Source organism: Camelus ferus, chromosome 16, assembly GCF_009834535.1.
Source record: "Camelus ferus isolate YT-003-E chromosome 16, BCGSAC_Cfer_1.0, whole genome shotgun sequence".
NCBI classification, from domain to species: Eukaryota; Metazoa; Chordata; class Mammalia; order Artiodactyla; family Camelidae; genus Camelus; species Camelus ferus.
The window spans coordinates 19,593,447-19,613,166 of NC_045711.1; the positions used below are offsets into that span (position 1 = coordinate 19,593,447).

The 19,720-nt window shown below is 60.4% G+C and overlaps 1 protein-coding gene across 10 annotated transcripts in view; it reads left to right on the forward strand.

Moving 5' to 3' along the window:
* The window catches only part of LOC102524042 (potassium inwardly rectifying channel subfamily J member 12), a 34,988-nt gene extending 17,375 nt beyond the window's left edge, over nucleotides 1–17,613 (forward strand). For 2 of the 10 annotated variants that reach the window (XM_032499079.1, XM_032499078.1), the window contains 2 exons: nucleotides 7,099–7,204; nucleotides 12,797–17,613. In XM_032499079.1, the coding sequence (XP_032354970.1) occupies nucleotides 12,853–14,139 (1,287 nt within the window). In that variant the 5' untranslated portion in view covers nucleotides 7,099–7,204; nucleotides 12,797–12,852 and the 3' untranslated portion in view covers nucleotides 14,140–17,613. The other 8 variants (XM_032499080.1, XM_032499077.1, XM_032499075.1 and 5 more) reach the window with 7 other exon arrangements.
* The last annotated feature ends 2,107 nt before the right edge of the window (nucleotides 17,614–19,720 follow it).

A 19,720-nucleotide genomic window follows, 5' to 3' on the forward strand; every position in this document is an offset into this window, starting at 1 on the left:
CCAGAGCCACTTGGTGAAACCACAAAGCTGGACCTCCACTTGGTGTCTGGGAGGTGGGCTGGGCATTGAGGAAGGGCCGCCTCGTGAGGTGAAGGGACCCCACGTGGCTTCAGCGTCAGGTCGTAGTGGGGACCGACCCTGAGCCATTCTCATCCCCCAGGGCGTGGACTGGGGCACGTTATCAGTCAAGGTCACATTCCTGGCTGTGGGACCCTGGGCAAGTCCCTTTACCTCTCTGAGCCTCAGTTTCCTCTTCTGTAAAGCAGGGATGGTAACGATGCCCACCTCACAGGGCTGCTCTGGGACTCAGTTAGGGAGACCATGTGCCGGGCATAAAGGCACAGGCTTGGGGGCCGCTGGGTTTAGTCCCCAGCTCTGCATCTCACAGGCTGTGTGGCTTTGGGCAAGTCACTACCTCTCTGAGCCTCGGTGTCCCTGTCGGTCAGATGGAGACAGCAGCAGGCCCTCCTTCCCTGGGCTTTCTCGGGACACATGAGGCAAAGCCCTGTAGATGTGAGCGGAGGTCCTGTGTGACTCCAGTGGGCGTGAGAACCTCTGACTTCCCCTGCCTGGACGCCGGCGTCCACCTCCCAGACACTGCCGCGTGGGGCTTGCAGCTCCCGGCTGCCTGTGGGGAGCGGAGCCCAGCGGTTTCATCCCCTGCACTCTGTCTGATGAAATATAAATAGCACGCGGTGTTTGCGAGCGAGGGTAGGAAGCGTCTGTGGTCGGGCCCTCCCTCCCCACCCGCTCAGGCAGCAAGGCTGATGAGCTGGCCGTGGGGAAAGGAGCTCGTGAATAAACCATCACAAGGTCTGGGCTAATGCACTGGCCTCGAGGCAGTGCGTGCAATTAGTGTGCTGATTGTCCAGAGAGGGTGACTTCTGTGCAGGCTCAGTCCAGCGTCCCCTGTTTGCGAAGCGCCCTCTCCTGGGGCTGGTGAAGCTGCAGATGGGGGCCCGTTAGCCCCTGCCTGCTGCCTGTGAGGTGGGCTCCCCAGGACTCGGGGAGGGGGTCCCACACTGGCGAGCACCAGCCCACTGGGCCCTCATACCCGTGTTCCGGCTGCAGTGGCCCTCACCTGGGTCAGGTGCTGGTGGGCCGGGCTGCTCTGGAGCTCAGAGCGGAGCCTGGGGCTGAGGCCCTCACGGCTCCCGCTTCTTCTCTCTGTGTTCAGCGGTTTGATTTTTTTTTTTTTTTTTTTTTGCTTTTGAACCAAGGCTGTCCCAGCTTAGCCAGCTCCTGCCCCGTTACCAAGGTGACCAGACCATCTCCAGCACCCCATGGCCACCGCCAGGATTAGGCAAGGGACTCTGGTGCATGCACATGCACATAGCCTGCACACGTGTGCCACACATGTGTCATGCCTACACACACGTGTACATACACATGTGGGAGAGCAGACACAGAGACTCAGCCCCAGGTGTCCCGCTTCGGGATGAACATAGGCACAGATGTGTCCTCATGAGGACACAGCCTGTGTCCCTTTCATGTGCTCCCACAAAGGACATGGGTGCACGGCCAGTGCGGGCTGCACACAGATGCGCACCCCTCTATGTGAGCAGCAGGCTGCCAGCTTCATACCTGCACTCTGGTCTCTGCATGAGCCTCCTGTCGGGAGGATAGGTGACGTCTCCAGGGTGTTCAGCCTGAGAAGGGGACAGCCCCAGGCACTGATGGCCTGTGGCCTTGGGGTACTGACCCTGTTTCTTCCTCTTGGGGAAGTGTCTCATAGACTTGTTGAGAGGTACACACAGTCGGTGCTAAACAAAAGCTCCAGGTGTGAGAAGACTTTTCCTGGGGTTCTTGGGGCAGAGGCCTGCTGGTCACACCCTTGCACCAGGAACCCCCCCCACAAATCTACCTCATCTTCTTGGGCACAGGCTCAGAGAGGGTCAGTGACTCAAGGTCACACAGCACAGCGGCGGCCAAATGGGGTCCAGATACCAGGCCCCTGCCCCACCAGTTAGCCATGAGGGAGAGGCAGCCCGGGGAGTCTTCCTGTAGGAGATGGTCCTGAGCCACTTGGAGAGACTCTAGTTTTCTCCTGAGTCATCAGGGCCAGACGTGTGTGGTCAAGTCGCGGTTCTCTGTTCCCACAGCCCTGAATCTGGATTTAGATGATTCCCGCCCTAGCTCTGCGGTGGGCCAGATGTGTGGCCCCGGGCATGGCGCTTGCCGTCTCTGAGCCCCAGTCTGTTGCGACTCTCCAAAGGACCCATGGCATGAGCTGAAGTAGCACATGTCACAGTGTCCACAGTTCCTGTTTGCTGGGATTGGAAAAGTGTGCGAGGCAGTCAGGCTGCGGTGGGGTCAGAAGGTTGGTTGCCCTCCCTCGTGGTGACTTCCCTCCCTGAGCCTCAGTCTCCTCGCGTGATCAGGCCTGGAGGAGCCTGCCCCGCCCAGACCTCGCCTCCCACCCGCTTGCTCACCCTCGTCCCTCCTCCCTGCCACAGCATCCTCTGCCCGGAGCCCTGTCCCGTCGGGGTCCTGGCTCTCTGCTCTTGCAGTCAGCTGGGCCGCACCTCCCCAGGCGGGAGCAGTGCCTTGGAACCCTCTTCACTTATTCATTTCCCCCCAAGTGTCCGCCTCTCTTGTTGGTTATGAACATCAGGCAGGCGGGCCCTTCCCACCTGGTCACGCCACACGTGGTACTCGGTGGACACGTGCTTGTGGAACAAAGGAACACACGAATGAAGGAGTGAGAGAGAGAGCCTGGCGCCACGCTGCTTCCCAGGTGAGGCCCCGGCTGCACCTGGCTGGCGTGGACACCTCTGATGTCCACTTGCTCAGGATGATTTTTTTTTGGACATGTGAGAAAACCCATGTACAAAAGAAAATAGAAATGTGAAATACTTACCAAAACATTGTTCCAAAATGTGTGATTCGATAACCAGTGCGCTGTGTTGAATAGCGCCCGGACTGTGGGGCCTGGCAAGGCTCCGACATCCGTGCCGGGTGAACCGCCCTCAGAGGTCTGCGAGGCCCTCCCAGTGAATGTTCTGTTCCCCAAATAAAGCCACACTGACAAAGTGAGGAGGACAAAAGAGGGAAGCTGAGGAGACACTGGTCCCTGCGCTCCCGCAGCAGGGTATCCAGGTCACTGGGGGACTGAGACTAGGGGCTCAGGCCCTGGTCCTGCTGGCATTTGCCCAGAGAGGCGTCACGTGGGGCCCAGCCTGCTGTGAAGAAATGCAGCTCCGGGCCTGGAGGGCCCTGTAGGGAGGAGGTGGCTGGATCCCGGTGCTGGGCTCAGCTGTGCGGCTCATAGCCTGGTGCCTGCAGACACAGCCATACTCCTCTCTGTGCCTCACTTCCTCTGCTGTCAAAGACGCTTGGGCCGTCCCACTGAGAACGTTCTCGGGTGCAGTGCCAGGCACTCAGCAGAAGAAAGGCACGCAGTTCCAGGGGCCAAAGAAACATGTGGGGCTTGGCAAGAGCAGCCAGGGACCTAGGGGAATCTTGGAAGACTTCATAGAGGAGGCATGCTTTGAGCTTGAAGGATGCATGGTATTCCATGGTGGACTCTGAGGCTGGCATTGCTGGGCCAGCGCTCGCTGAGGGTCACATGATCACGCAAGCCCAGTGGGGGCCCAGCCCTAGCCCTCCTCTTACTCCTACGTGTCCTTTTCTCTTGTTGGTCTACACAAACCCTTTGCATATTAAGTGTATCAGTTCTTTTTATAACAAGCATTTGTCATTTACTTCTGATTTTGCCTATAATGGGTTTTGATAAAAAACATCAGAACTGTTTTCATGTTGGCACATTTTCCAGCCTTTTCTTTCATGGTCTTTCTTGTCCCAGGCCATTTCTTGTCACTCTATCTCAGGTCTTTGCTCACCTGTACACAGGCTGGGCACTTAGAAAATGTCTGAGCCTTGAATTAAGTTGAAGCTTGGAAAATCACAGCTGTTAGGAAAAAGCACTGTGGTGCCTTTGCTCATTGGGTCCCTCGACTGTGGTTCCTTCCATCCTGTCCCTCCACCCACTCCTTCCTGCTTGGAGTGAGCTCTAGTCGAGGCCCTCCCGGGGCCTGTGACCCCTCTTCAGAGTGACTCAGGGGCTCAGAAATGTGGTGATGGGAGGGGCTGGGGGACAGAAAATTTCCAGCTCTGTGTGTTAACTTGCTGAAATCCCATCATGACCCCATGAGACATAGCAGTGGCAATCCTGTCTCACGGGAGAGAAAACAGGGCTCAGAGAGGTTATATGACTTGTCCAAGGTCACCCAGGAAGGTCCAGAGACAAGATTTGAACCCAAGCCATATTGCCCCAGAATTTATACTTTCAAACTCTGTGGCACCCCTTTGCCCTTGGGGTTAAGTCCGAGCTCTTGGAAATGACACAGGATCTCTCAGAGCCTGCGCACGTAGGGACTCAGTACACCTCTGCCCTCCCTGCTGTTAGGGTGACAAGGTGCGCCCTGCCTGTCTCTCGGTACCCCCTCGACCCCAAATCCTTGGGATCCTGGAGTGTTGTGGCTGGAAGGGCCAGCCTGCTTGTCTGCCGATGGGAGTAGGGAGGCTCCGAGTTGAGTGAGCCCTGCCCGAGGGCCAGTGTGTGCCCGTGTGCACCCTGGTCTGTGGGGCTCCGAGTGCCCCCACTGTGCTTTGGTCAGCCTCAGGCTGGGCTCTCTCTGGGGCTCCGAGGGCTCTGACCCTGCTGGTTGTGGTGCCGCTTCACTTGCTATCTTCCTGCTCGGCAGGGCGCCCCATGCAGGCAGGCGCTTGCTGGTCCATCCTTGAGTCCCTGGTGCCCAGCTGAGCCCAGCATCGTGCAGGCCCTCAGGAAAGGTTGACTGCAAGAGGGAGGCCCAGAGAGGGACAGAGACCTGCCCCAGGTCACACAGTGAGTTGGATCAGAGTTGGGAGCCCCATGAAAACCCCAAGAACCTCTGGGGCCTACTTGCCCCTGGGACCCAGTGAAGCCCAGGGATGGGGCAGTGTCTATAAAAGGCACCCAGGGGCCTCTGTCCTCTGCTGCTCCCAGGGGCCTGGGGCCAAGGACACCCTGTCTCCCTCCTGCCCCCACCCTCTGTGGAAGGATGTTCTCAAGATAAAAATACCCTCGGAAAAGTTCCCTGATGCCTGGCATGACCCGCCGTCCACCCTGGGGGCCAGAGCTTCCTGCCCCTGACTTCACCTCGGGGCTTGGAGAGTGGACACCCGCCCAGCCCCGACCCCGCCGCAGCCTTTACTTGTGGCCAGTGTGTCCAGCCCCTGTCTCCAGACCACAGAATGTGAGGGGGCTGATGGGTCGTGGTCACTCATGGTTGCTGTGCCAGTGTTTACCGAGCACCACCTGCCAGCTGTGACCACCCGGCCACAGGGGAGCAGGCGGCCAGGTCCCTGCCCTGGCGGAGCTCAGGGCTTTCCTGCTTTGCTGACTATTAGACACATTCTGAGAGCATCACACCCAGGCTGCATGGGAGGGTCAGAGAACGCACCGACTTTCAATCACGTCTGGAGCCCCAGGCTGGTTGTCAGAGCGGGAAGCCCCTTGGGGGACACTGGGGGACCTGGTGCTTAACCATGTGTCTGCAGGGCCTCGGTGTCCCCTCTTCACCGCCTTCTGAGGCAGGTGGAATCTACCTATTTGCAGGTGAAGGTTGAGGCCCAGGGGAGGTCCCACAGTGAGCTGGGGGGCGACCAGGCCTTGAACGCAGGACTAGGGGCTTGCTGGCTGCTCGGGCCCCACGCTCCAGTGGATGGGGACGGTGAGGATGACGGAGCCACGGAGTGCCCAGCCTGTGCCCGCACACTCCCACGCCGCATTGAATTTCATGAGCACATCCCCTGGGAGGCTCGTTTTGCGAAGGAGGCAGCTGGGCCTCAGGAGGAGGAGGTGCGGACAGGACAGCGCTGGGGGGGCAGGGCTCCCCACTCTTGCTGGGAGCCCAGGGCCAGTCTAGACTCTCACGTGCAGACCCTGTTCCCCTCCTGCCTCCCTGTCTAGGACCGTGGAGGGGGTGGTACTGTGACCATGACCCAGGAAAGCGTTTGGGGAACTTCAGAGGGTTGGGCTCATGTCCTGTGGCGGCTGCAGCCACTGCAGGGGCAGGGGGAGCACTGGACAGGGTGTCCAGGGACCTGGGTTCTGGTCTCCGAGCTGCCACTTTGTTCCACGGCTTCGTGACCTTGGGCAAGTCACGTTTCTGCTCTGAGCTTCAGTTCCCTTCTGTGTAGAGTGGAGCTAATTTTGCTTCCCACATTATAAGAACAAATCCAACTGGATTTATGGGTCTGGAGAAAGCCCTTCCAGGAAGTAGGGGGCTGGAAGGAGGCTGAGAGAGCCTGGGGCAGGCCAGGTGACCAACAGGAAGTGGGGCAGGGCAGGCCGTCCACCCGCATACTCCTCCTCCTCTCAGACTTGCCTCCCATGGCCATGTGTCACCTCCTCTGCTCAGAGTCCCAGCTCTCGGTGACCCGGGCGAGGGACCTAGCCTCTCTCAGCCTCAGTTTCCCTGTCTGTCCTCAGGGTGGCTGTGAAGGAGGAATCACAGGCTGGGGGCCCAGCACACAGGGCCAGGCACAGTACGGGTCCACTCTAGGGGCAGGTCGAGAGATCAGAGGCCGGGAACAGGCCCTGGCAGTGGGGAGTCCAGCTGTGTGATGGGGTCTGGGATGGAGCCTTTCGGTTTCAGGAGGGAGAGGCCCATGGGCGGCCCGTGGCTACTGCTCTGGGAATGATGAGGGGTGGGGATAGAGGGGCTGGGGGCTGTGAGTGTTGAGGTGAGAACCTGGAGTAAAGAGGGGCCAGCCATCTGCTGACAGAGTAGGCAGAGGCCCAGAGCGGAAAGCAACTCACCCGAGGTCACAAGGCTCTAGAGGGCGGAGCCGGGACGGGAGCCCTGGTCTGTGTGCTGTCACCTGCCCTGGGAGGCTTATGATGGGCTAATGGTGACTCAACAACAGGTCCCTTAATCCAAGCCAGAAAACCCAGTGCAACCATGGATCCCAGCCAGCCTTGGGGTGTGGGGGCCCAGTGGGCCCTGGGACAGCAAGAAGTGGGGGTTCATATGGAAATTTCTGTGTTTTGAGCCTCTCTGAGGAGAATGGCCCTGTCTGCAACGACTTAGCTTTGCTCTGTAACTTTAGGACCCTCCAGCCACCAACTCCTCTGCAGCTGGCACCTGGGAGATGGCAGCCTTGAAGATGGCCACTGCCTGGTCCGCAGCGCTACTTAGAGGATAGGAGTCAAGAGGTAACACTGAGGTCACCAATGTGCACCTGTCCATCTAGTCATCCATTCCACCCAACACCTATCTGTCCATTCAGCTAGCCACTCATCCATCCATCCGTCCACCATCCATCCAGTCACTAATCCATTCACCCAACCCATCCAATCATTGCCCACCTAACCCATCCATCCCTCTGATCACCCTCCATGCATCTGTCAGCCCTGTTTATCCATCCATGTGCTCGACCACTCACCTGCACACGTAACTGTGTTCTCATCCGTCTCCCCACCCTCCCTCTATTCAGCAGCTCATTCCCTCATCCTTTTGTCTGATCAGTGGGCAGTTCCTGGGTGCTCCTCTGTGCCAGGCCTGCACCAGCTTCTCTGGACCTCTGAGGTTGGCCATAGCTGGGGACAGGCAAGGTCACCTCTCATACAAGGTCCTCACAGGAGAAGCCAGAGAGTCTACAAGGGCTTCCTGAAGTGTTGGGTGTCAGCTGATTCCTGACAGATAGGGAGAATTTCTAGCATTCCCATTAGCTGTGACTTGGAGGTTGGACCACATGGGGTGAGGGTCACCACAGGAAAACCTGTCAGGGACCTGTTGCTGTGTCCAGGTAGGAATGGCCTGGACAGGAGGGTGGCTGTGGGCAAGGAGTGGATGGGCGGCTTTGATACTTCCGTGGGTGCAATACACCGGACCTGGTGGGGAAAGGGATCTGGGGGCTAGAGGATCGGGAGGAGGCGGGCTTGTGGCTGGGGTGACTGGGGAAGTGACCCTGTGAGGGGGAGGGCGGTAGGGGAGGAGGGAGGAAGTTTGGCGAGGAGAAGCGTCCTGGCCACGTGGTGCTGTGGCCTGTGAGCGGGGCCCAGGGGCGGAGGAACCCGGCACCCCGAGTGTGCCCCTCGGGGTAGGGAGTGCTCGGAGTGGGGCATTAAACCCCTTGCCTGCTGACGCATGGGCAGGGCCCGCTTCAGGGGCCAAAGCAAGCTTTCAGGCAGAAAGACTGGTGTTGGTGGTTGGAAACTGGGCCTGTGGGCTTTGCAGGGCTGAGGGTGGGGGCTGCCGAGCATCTGCTGTCTGCATCCCCAGCACATGCGAGGTGCCTCTCCTCAGGCCTCGCACGGGCCTTGCCGGCACAGAAAGCCTGCGCCGTGTTGACCCCGAAGGTGTGCAGGCCGCTGGCGACCCGGCCATCTGAGCGCTGGGGATGTGGGGGAGAGGGCGTTTTTCTGGGAAAGGTGGGCAAGCACAGGAGATGTCCTCTTCTCCCAGACGGCGAGAACAGACCTGTCAGTCCCCCAGCCCTCCACCTCCCCAGCCAGCCTCAGCCTCCTCGCTGGTCCCGGGTGCCAGCTCCTTCTCCCCTCCTGCTCCCTGCTCCCCCGCCCCTTCCTCCCCCACCCCTGCAGCCCTGCCCTTGGAGCTGAGCTGTGGTGCAGCCTCTCACCTCCTGTGAGACTGAGCAAGGGAGCCCCTCTCAGAGCCTCCGTCTCCCCATCTGCCGGTGAAGGGCTGGATTTTACAAGCCCTTGGGCTGAGTCTGATGGGTAGTGCCTGGCTTGGGAAGGATTGAGGCCGTCGCAGGATGCAGTGAGATGGCGTTCTGCGAAGGATTGGTGATGTCCGCCGTGGGCTTGGGCTGGAGAGTGAGGTGGACCTAGGCCACATGCCGGCTTTCCCTGAGACAAGTGATTTTTAAGGATTCTCCCGGCTATAGGACTTGATCATGACGTAGTGAGTGCCTTTTGCCTGGACTTTCCAAGCAAGGCCTGAATGGCCACAGATCAGGGGTGCTGATCAGGTCTTGCCTCTGATTTCTGAGTGCTGAGATTTATCACCACACAGGATTGGGGGACCTTGAAGGCTGAGTAATGTCATGCCCACAGTCTGTCCTTGGGGCCTGAACAGGTTGGCGGTTGCTTTCTTTCCTAGCCCTTCCCACCAGACTAGGAGCTCACTCCTGAAAGGCTGTGTGACCCTGGGCAAGTGACTCAGTCTTTCTGAGCTTCAGTTTCCTCATCTGGAAAATGGGAGTAATAGTCAGAATGTTGTTATTAGGATTAAGTGAGTTAATTGGCGCTCTCAGTCCCTGGCAGGTAGTGAGTGCCTGATAAATACTGATTACTCTGCTCATACCTCTGAAGGGGCCCAGCCACCTACGGGGCTCTGCAGGAAGGGTCACCAGCCCCTCCTCTGCGCCCCTCCCTCGAGCCGTCTAGCCGGCGCTTTCTTGGCACCTGAGAGTGTGGGCCCAGGCCTGGGCCTGGTGTCCACCCGGATGTTGCCGAAACCTGAGGCCCAGAGGCTCAGGGACTGGGCATGGGGCGTCCTGCTCCATCCGGAGGCACCTCCTGCTGACTTTCGGGCCCCACCCGCAGGTCACATGTTAGCTGCCTCTCTAAAAGCTCGCAGCCCAGGCCCTGCTGGTGCTCCGAGCTTCCTGGATGCGGGAGACTCTGTGCACGGGCGCCGTGGCCGGCAGGGAAGCGGGCTCCAGGGACGCTGGGCTCCGACGGCTTTGCCACCTCTCAGGGCTCTCTGGTTCCGGCCTGCTGGGATTGCCACACCCTGCTCTTTGCTGCTGAAGTTGCCTTCTCTTGCTCAGGTAGTGTACCCCAGTGCCCCTCCCCTCCCCTTTCAGCAATGCCTGGGACCCCTGTAGGCCAAGCTGGGAGTCCGACACCGTGGTCTTAACTTGTCTTTACCATTTGTCTCATCCTGGCGCACGAGTTGCTTTGTGACCTGCCTCAGTTTTCCCATCTGTAGAATGGGGATCTGGCTCCCTTGCTTGCTAAGGCCTCTTCCAGCAAAACAAACCTAATTTCCTTTCTTATCTGATCCAACTATATGCACCCACCAGGCAGGAACCAAACAGGCCTGTACATCCCTGGGTGAGGATACTGTCCTACATTTCTTAAATCGAGTTCTTGAAAACCGCAGAGCTGTGTCACCTTCTTGCCTTGTGTGTGGAGGGTCCCTGACATTTGGCAAGTTTGTGGTGCTGGAGTTTCTACTCAAGGGTCCTCTTCCCGGCCTTTCTCTGTGGTCTCGTATTCACCAAGCGCCCTGACATCTCACACACGCACGTGCACACGCCTGTACAAGCAGCCATCAACTCTGTCTCTGCTCCTTGGCTTCCAGGTGACTTTGGACAAGTGACTTTGCTCTGAGAATCAGTTTCCAGCTCTGGGAAATGGGGGATTGGAGTGAACTGACCCTGTTGATCTTCTCTGTGGTTTTAGGAGGACCGTCAATAGAAGAGGGGATTCCCAGGCCTGTGTGACACAGTCTGGGTGGGTCCCAGGAACCCAGCCCGGGCAGAGATGCCAGTGGTCACTGTGATGCCCCCACCTGCCTGGGAGCTGGCAGGCTGGGCTCTCCTGGCCTTTGATTCTTGTAATTCTGTCCCTTGCAGGCCTCGAGCTGCTCAGAGCCCCACCTGGAGCAGCCATGACCCGCTGGACGTCCCTCAAGGCCTCCTGGCCACACAAACACACCCCCTGCCATCTGGTGGCCTCCTGCCGGCATTTGAGCACCCCAGCCCTGGCCACCTTCCCCTGGAGGGCCCGGGAATCTAGGGCTGAGCTGTCTTCCTGGCACAGTCCCCAGGGTTCCCACCGCCGCCGGCTCCCTGCCTCCTGGCCCAGGCAGAAGCAGCATCCAGCATTTCGGCCTCGGGCCTCAGCTCCTCAGACCCAGGGTGAGGTGGTCAGCTGGAGCAGCGGTGGGCGGAGGCTGGCAGCGTGAGGAGAGGTCCCCGCAGAGCCTGGGGTCCCCACGGTGGGAGAACTTGAAGTAGACAGAAGTGGCTCTGATTTCAGCTCTCCTGCTTAGTAAGCTGTGTGGCTTTGGGGAAGTCACTTCACCTCTCTGAACCTCCATTCGTAGAGTAGAAGTAAGCAGAGTAGCCACCTTCTTGGGCCACTGAGAGGGTGACCCACGAGTGTCTGCGGACACCCTCCGCCCTGGTGGGGGCCTGGCCTGCTCTCCTGCGTCTGGATAGGCTGGCTCCCTCACGTGTGAGTGTCCCGTACCCGCCAGACCTGGGGGTCCAGTAGCACCAGTAACCGAGGTGGGCCCTGGGAGGGGTCCGCAGCCTGGCTGACTGTGTGGGCTCCACCCTCACCTTCTCCCAGGGTCTGAAGCAGGGGCCACTCACAGGTAATGCCCTCTCTGAGGCTCTGGTCCCACACGCCAGGGCTGAGTCCTGGCTGTCACTTCCTGTATCCCCCCTCTCCTGGCCCGGCCACCATGGGACGTTCCCTGTGGCTCAGCGTCTTCCAGGCCCTCACGGGTCCCCAGGGTCTTCTAGCTCTGACCTCGTAGTGCGACTGGGTGGGGGTGGGGGTTGTGGGGTACATCGGTGGCGGGGAGCACGCCCAGTTCCTCCACGCCCTGCCAGGCCAGGCCCGCTGAGCACCTGATGCTAACGGCCAGATGGCCTCCGTGCCCACAGGGCCAAGTGGTGCCGATGCCTCAGCCCGGTACCAACAGGCCAGCCCAGAGCCAGTGGGGCATCGGGGGCTGGGTGCTTGCCGCCAGCCCTGAGGCGGGATTTGTTTGGACCACCTGGGGTGTGTGTGGGGTGTGTGTGTGTGTGTGTGTGTGTGTGTGTGTGTGTTTGTGTGTGTGTGTGTGTGTGTGTGTGCAGGCGTCCACCCAGGTACTATGCCGTATGGACTGAGGACCAGGACTCTTCTGAGTTCTCGCTACGAGCTCCTGTTCAGAGCTGAGGAAGGCAGGGGTGGTGGAGGCCCTTGGGCTGAGGTCTGCATCAGTGACCCCCTGGGTGCTGACTCACGGGCCCCCTCCCACCACAGCTGGTGATGGGGAGGTCGCGGGCGTGGCATGTAGGCACTGAGCGTGGGCACCTGGGGTTGGCAACTGGGCTGGAGAGCATGAGCATCAAGAGGGTGGGTGGGGCCTGGCTTGGGGTGTCCGTCAGGCCAGGCTTAGCTCCAGCCCCTGGGGTGAAACAGCAATGAACGAAGAGCAAACTTCCTGCACTCAAGGAGCTGATGGTGGGATGGTGGGTGCAGCCCCGAGCGGCTCCTTGCTGTTGCTACTGTCACTGTTGTGAGGTCAGAGGTCAATGCTATGGGATCACGGTGAGGTCCTGAGTGGGGTGCGCAGGGAGGCCCCTGGAGGCATCCCTGTGGCACTGAAGCTGAAGCCGAGAGGAGAGTGTCCAGGTGGGTCTGGGGGTGAGATCTGAAGGGTCCCCGCAGAGGACGAATTGACTTGTGGCTGCCCCAGGGAGGCCAGTGGGTTGGCCATCACAGTGGTCTTGGTGGGTGATGTCAGAACTAAGGCCGAGAGGGTGGAGGAAGGGGTTGGATATTGAACATATTTTGAAAGCAGAGCCTTGGTAGGAGTAGGGGAACCGAGGATGGACCCAGAGTTCTTGTCTGGAGCAGCTGGGAGGATGGAGAGGCCGTCTCCCTGGCCGAGGAGGTGGGTGAGGAGCCGGCTTGGTGGGAGGGAAGAGCAGGATCTGGGCTGCAGGTAAGTCAGAGTCAAGGGGTCAGCCGAGGGCCCTGGGTGGGCGTGGGGGCGCGGGTGGGTGTGGCTGCCCTGCCAGCCCTGCCAGCCCTGCGTCCTCTCTGTTTCAGGAGCTGCCCCGCCTGGAGCTGGCCTGGGGGCAGGCCAGGGTACCCCCGCCCCCGGGATGACTGCGGCCGGCCGTGCCAACCCCTACAGCATTGTGTCGTCGGAGGAGGACGGGCTGCACCTGGTCACCATGTCGGGCGCCAATGGCTTTGGCAACGGCAAGGTGCACACGCGGCGCCGGTGCCGGAACCGCTTCGTCAAGAAGAATGGCCAGTGCAACATCGAGTTTGCCAACATGGACGAGAAGTCACAGCGCTACCTGGCCGACATGTTCACCACCTGCGTGGACATCCGCTGGCGCTACATGCTGCTCATCTTCTCGCTGGCCTTCCTTGCCTCCTGGCTGCTGTTTGGTGTCATCTTCTGGGTCATTGCTGTGGCCCACGGGGACCTGGAGCCAGCGGAGGGCCGCGGCCGCACGCCCTGCGTGATGCAGGTGCACGGCTTCATGGCGGCCTTCCTGTTCTCCATCGAGACGCAGACCACCATCGGCTACGGCCTGCGCTGCGTAACGGAGGAGTGCCCGCTGGCCGTCTTCATGGTGGTGGCGCAGTCCATCGTGGGCTGCATCATCGACTCCTTCATGATCGGCGCCATCATGGCCAAGATGGCGCGGCCCAAGAAGCGGGCACAGACGCTGCTGTTCAGCCACAATGCGGTGGTGGCGCTGCGGGACGGCAAGCTCTGCCTCATGTGGCGCGTGGGCAACCTGCGCAAGAGCCACATCGTGGAGGCCCACGTGCGGGCGCAGCTCATCAAGCCCCGCGTCACGGAGGAGGGCGAGTACATCCCGCTGGACCAGATCGACATCGACGTGGGCTTCGACAAGGGCCTGGACCGCATCTTCCTGGTGTCGCCCATCACCATCCTGCACGAGATCGACGAGGCCAGCCCACTGTTCGGCATCAGCCGGCAGGACCTGGAGACGGACGACTTCGAGATTGTGGTCATCCTGGAGGGCATGGTGGAGGCCACGGCCATGACTACGCAGGCCCGCAGCTCCTACCTGGCCAATGAGATCCTGTGGGGCCACCGCTTTGAGCCCGTCCTCTTCGAGGAGAAGAACCAGTACAAGATTGACTACTCGCACTTCCACAAGACGTACGAGGTACCGTCCACGCCCCGCTGCAGCGCCAAGGACCTGGTGGAGAACAAGTTCCTGCTGCCCAGTGCCAACTCCTTCTGCTACGAGAATGAGCTGGCCTTCTTGAGCCGCGAGGAGGAGGACGAGGCGGATGGAGACCAGGGCAGACACAGCCCCCAGGCCAGGCATGACTTTGACCGGCCCCAGGCCGGTGGCGCCACCCTCGAGCAGCGGCCCTACAGACGGGAGTCAGAAATCTGAGCCATCGAGGGCCAAGGTGCAGCACCGCCCCGCCGGGGAGAGGCCCCTGTCCTGCGAGGGCCCCGGGCCTGAGCAGAGCCGGCTTGGGCCCCGGCTGCAGACTCAGTAGAGTTGTAGATGTTTTACGTTTCTTCACAATGGCCTCAGGAGGTTGGTGGGAGAGTGGGCGGCTGGAGCGGCTTCAGAGGCTGGAGCAGGCAGAGGGGCAGGAAGGTGGCCTCCTGGGGGCCGGGCCACAGAAGCCAGGGGCTTCTGCCTGAGTTTGGAGCTGCAGCCTGCCCAGAAATGCTAGCCAGCCACCCAGCCTCTGTGGGCGAAGGCTGGCAGGCTGCAGGGCGCCTCATTGGTTTTTAACTTGGGGAGAAAGTTAAAACTTTTGGTTTTGGCTTTCTCAACCTTAGTTTGAGTAAGACAGTTTACAAAAAAAAAAAAAAAAAATTAACATGTGAGTGAAACAAATTTTTATAATTTGGGGTGGGGTGGGTGGGAGGGCAATTAGAATTCCATTAGTCTGCTCGGATGCAAGCAGCTGGGTGGAGTTACCAGAAGGTCCCCGAGGCTGGATGGCCTCTCCTGGGGAGGCAGCGGTGTGGCCTGTGGGTGAGCACTGGGCTCACCTCATTATTTCTGCTCTCGGTTGCCCTGGCTTCTGTTTGTGATGGCAGAATGAAGACCATGTTAATGATTGTAACAAAAGCTCTCCAGCGTCACTGGGTGGGGTAAGGACCAGGAAAAATCCAGTTTGAGTTTTCTGAGTTTGAGTTTGTACCTTAGAGGTGTGTCTCGGGGCCAGTGTGGGACCTGCCTGCTGTGGAGGGTCTGATCTCCCCAACCCACCGGATTCTCCTGTTCCGCTTCCTTCTCCTTTCTGCCCAGAGGCCTCCACCCGTTCCACGGGGGGCGGTGGGACATACAGGGGTGGGTGGCTCCGTGGGAAGGGAAGCTGGGTTCCCCGACTCCAGGGAAGTGGATCCGCCCACCCACGGCCCCAGCATGAGTTGTGCCTTAGAGACCCTGGTCTGTGGCCTGGCTCCAGCCATGACTGTTGTTACTGGACTTGCCCATCCTGCCTGCTGCCCCCACTCCACCAGGAAGTCCCTGCCAGGCCCTCTGTCTGCAGAGGCCAGGCCCACCTGGCACTCACCCTCACCAAGAGGGCAGTGCAGGTGAGCCCAGTTGGGGCCCAGCCAGGCTGAGCCCTGCGGCTGGATGCAGAGCAACAGCCCTCGTGAAGGCCTGGGCTTGTCAGTGAGTGACTGGGGGTTTGGTGGCACACGTGCAGGCACCTTGGTCAGGAGGAGGATTGGGGCCCCCTTATTTGTCACCTGCTTTTGGCTCTGCTGCCACAAGAGCTGCCCAAGGCAGGCTTATTCTTAGCAAGGAAGCTGCTGGCAGGGGCTGAGCCCTTCCCAGAACTACCAGGAACATCATCTCAAGTGACCAGGCCCGTCAGGAAGCCAGTAACTAGCAGCCTGCACCTCCCCAGGCCGCCTCCCCAGGCTGCTCCAGGACAGCTCATGCGACCAGAAGGTGCAGGGACCCCAGCTCGAGGGGAGACTGCGGCAGAGTGTGAAGTCGCACAGCGAGCCGGGGGGGTGAGGGGCTGCGAGGGGCTGCTGCCTCTCGCTCCTCCTACCCCCACAGCAGCTGGAAGCCAGGGCTGGCAGTCCCCTCCCCTGCCCCGGAGTCCCGGCACCCTGTCCAAGCCTCAGACCCCACCTTGTTTCCGGTCACGGGTCACATCAGGAGGGTCAGCCTGGGGCAGGTGGAGGCAGCTCTCCCCTCTCAGGACCTGCCCGAGGGCCCTCAGCCCCTTCCCGCCCTGAGCTTTTCTCAGCCTTCGTCCTGGGGGATGAGTGCTCCCACCAGGAGCCACATGGGAGCATTCACCCCCTCCCCCCTCAAATGCCGCCCTGACCGCCAGGCCAAGCCAGGCAGGGGTGAGGCGGCCCGGGTGCTGGGGGCCGGCCTGTGGGCTTGCTGGGCCAGCCCTCTACTCACCCTACCCTGGGCAGAGCCCAGGGGCCCTGGCTTCCCCGAGGCCCTGGCCATCTTGGGTGGCCTGGTGCACTGCCTCCCAGGCCTGTGCGGACGGCTCAGGCCGCAGACCCTGCAGGAGAGCTGCCCTGAGCTGCCTTTCGTTTCTCACCAAAGGCAGATGCTGCGTTTTCAAACTCCTCTGCCCTCTTTTTCCCTCCCCTGTATTTATTTATTTATTTATTTATTGCTTGTGCTAAAGACCAAAATAGTCTCCCTCTTTAGTGCCCTTGAAACGGGAGGGCGGATGGGCGGAGCTGTGTGTGCAGAGGGAGGGTCACGTGGTCCCCAGGCGTGTGCCTGTGTGTGGAGTTTGCGGCGTGCCGTGTGCCGTGCGTGTGCGTGTGCATGTGCGTACATGATGTGTACCAGCCTGCCCCCGCCCAGGCTGGTATTCCCAGGAAGTTTCTCGAAGCCTGGATCTGGTGGTGCAGAGGCTGGAGTTGGCCAGGGCACCCTCTGCCCTGAGACCCTGAGCTGCTTCCACGGGGAGGGGCCGCGGGAGCACCAAGGGCGAGGGTTCCTGTGTGACCTGGTCTCACGTGTGCAGGTGAAACATGCCCAGTTTTGGCTTTGCCTGTAAGTGCACAAGCGTGTGCATCCACTGTACATGGGAGTGGTGTGCAGATGTGTGCACACGATGATCTCCACGTGCATGTGAACACGGGCTGACGGTGCCTAGGCATGATACACACGTGTGTGCACACACTCACATGGTTGTGTGCATGTGCACCCAGAGTCTGTCTGTGTGTGCGTGTTGTAGGTGCGGGCGTTGGTTTGAATGCTTACCAGGCGGTGAGGCTGGGCACACAACACTCAGGGTGGATACGAGCCGTGGGCCTTGGCTGCGCCTAGTGATCCCCCCAGGCCTCTGCCTGACTGTGTCCGTGTGGGCTGTGTGTACCTGGGTTCAAGGTGATAGCTACATGTGTATGTGTGTACATGGCTTCCAAGATGAGCATTTGCACACAGACTGCATGTAGGAAGCCTGTGTGTGTCTGTCACGTGAACACATACGTGTGTGTGTGGAGCACTTGTGCAGCAGCTGTGCCCAGCCCCCTCAGCAGGGGCCATATGTGTGCATGTGGGAACCTGTGCGGGTCCCGGGGGCGTGTGCACACGCATGTCCGCGGGGGTGGTATGTCCGTGTGCAGGCCTGAGCCTGTCTCTCAGCTCAGTGCCCCCTCCCCGCCCCGCCCCCCGTCCCCTGCTGGTGCTGTGCTCCCCCTGCCGCCCGAGGGTCCTGGCGGGGGCAGGGGGCCTGGTGGGAAGGAGGCCCCTGCACAGGGGTGTCTGCCTTGTGTGAGGTCAAATAGACGTCAGATCTATTTTAAATGGTAAAACTGGAGAATTGTCATGTTATTTTCAATACATAGCAGTATCTAAAGACATAGGCCATGAGACTAGACCACATTAAATGCATTTTGATCTCTTTGAGTGCCACCGTGTGGAGATGTGTGTCTGAAAGTCCCCGGCTGGCTCAGCGCCTGCAGGGGGAGGGGTCGGTGGGACACAGTAGCGGCTCAGGGTGAGGACACAACGCAGCCTCCTCGCAGACCTCTCCCTGTTCTTCCAGGTCTGGTGAGGCCCCCACGTGCAGGGCAGGCGTGCGCTGGGTGCAGGAGACCAGCGCTCTCTCCCGGGACCCATGGTAGTGGGGGAGGCCCCGGCAAGAGGCAGCCCTGGTCCTCACTGCCGTGACTGGAGGGGAAGCCGGGGGTGTGGGTGGCGGCTTGGAGGAATTGAGGCTGGGGGTGGTGAGGGGACAGAGGCCGACAAGGGCTGCTGTCAGGGAGAACAGCACGGACGGGCATCCTGGGGAAAGGAGATGGTCATCTGTCCCAAGGAGAGAGGATTCTGTCCTTTGGCCCAACTTTCCCGGAGTGGAGAACTCCTCTGCATCAGCGAGGGATCGGGGTCCCTCGTTCTGGCGGACCCGGCTGACGATTCCAGACGACAGGTGAGAAGCCCGGGCAGTGACAGCTTTTGGTGAGGACGTTGCAGGAGGCTGTGGAGGGTGGGGGTGGTTGCTGCGGCTTCTAGGTGGATGTTCCCTTAGGTTGGACCTGGAGGGCTTGGCTTGATTGTGGTGTGGGCTGGGGCTCGCCTTCCCTGGCCCTGGAGCTTTCCCTGGGACCCCAGTACCAGAATCCCAGCCAGCAGCGGCTGCCCAGCCCCCAGGGCAGGACCTGCCCTGTTGGAGCTTGGTGATGATTTACTGCTCAAACTTCACAGCACCAGAGCTCAGGAGTCTCTGGGGGCCCCGCCCTGGCTGTGACCCTGGATCAGACCCCAGGCCACGCACTTGCTCAGTGATCTGACCTCAGTCTCCCCAGCGGCAGGAAAGGGGTGCTCAGGATCTGGCTCGCAGAGAGGGAGAGGGAACCTTCCCTCAGCGAGTGCTTTGACCTCGTGCTCCACAAGTCCACCAGGTGGGGGACAGTGGGGCCCCGTCTGTGTGTGGCTGTGCCCACCGGCTTGCCCTGCGCTTTCCTGCCTCCCCAGGGAGGAGATGAGTCCAACGCAGAATCTGCTTTAAAACAGTAGAACGGGTGGGGTAGGGGATTGGGGACCAGTGTTCACTGAGCACGTGCTCGCTTCCGTTTGAGGTCTGCTGTTCGGAAGGAAGTCAGTCAGGGCACCGGGGGGAGTTATCTGAGCTGGGGTCAGAGCTGGGCCTCAGGCCCCTAGCCCCGCTGCGGCCTTCAGGTCGAGCCATTTGACCAAGATGCCACCACCCTCCCAGCCAGAGGGTCTGCCTCAGTGTATCCTCCCCAAATCTGTCTTCTGGGCTGGGGGCCCCATGACTTGGGAGGAAGTCACGGTGGGCTTCTCCTTCGCACTGAGAGGCCAGGAACCAGAGCAGTGGGGCCTCAGAGGTCACTCCCCACCCCTCCGCTGCCCACCCTCCACCCAGGACCAAAGTGGTCTTAAAACCAGAACCAGGTTTTTAACCCCCATGCCTGACTCCCTCCCTGGCTTCCTTCCACACTTTATGAAGATAAAATCCCCACCTTTCTCCAGCCTCTGAGATGCTGTCCATCCAGCCCTGCCTTGTCCAGCTCATCCTCTCCCTCCCTCTCCTGCGCCTCTGCTCCAGGCACCCTGCCTCCCTCTAGTTCTTTGAAAACACGGCATTTTCCTCCCCACCCGGGACCTTTGCATGGGCTGCTCCCTCTGCCTCCCCGCCCCTCCCTGCCCCGCGGAGAGCCCGTGAGGGCAGGGGTCGCAGTGTCCTTCGTTCACTGCCGGGCGCCCGCTGCCCAGAGCAGGGTGCAGTAGTGCTCTGAGGGCTTTTGTCTAGTGGGCGGATGGACGAATGGGGCCGGTCCTGTGGGCGTCCCACCCAGAGAGCGATCTTCTGCCTCAGCTGAGCCTGGGGAAACAGGAAGGGTGGCGAGCTTGGTGCCCCTGGAACTCGGGCCCACTGAGGGCTCTGGGCCCCTGCTTTCTTTCCCTCTCAGTGCTGCCAAGAAAGCACAGAAGAGGGCTGTCCTTACCCAAGGCCAGACCGAATCTTGAAGACCTTCTGCCTCTTAAGTGT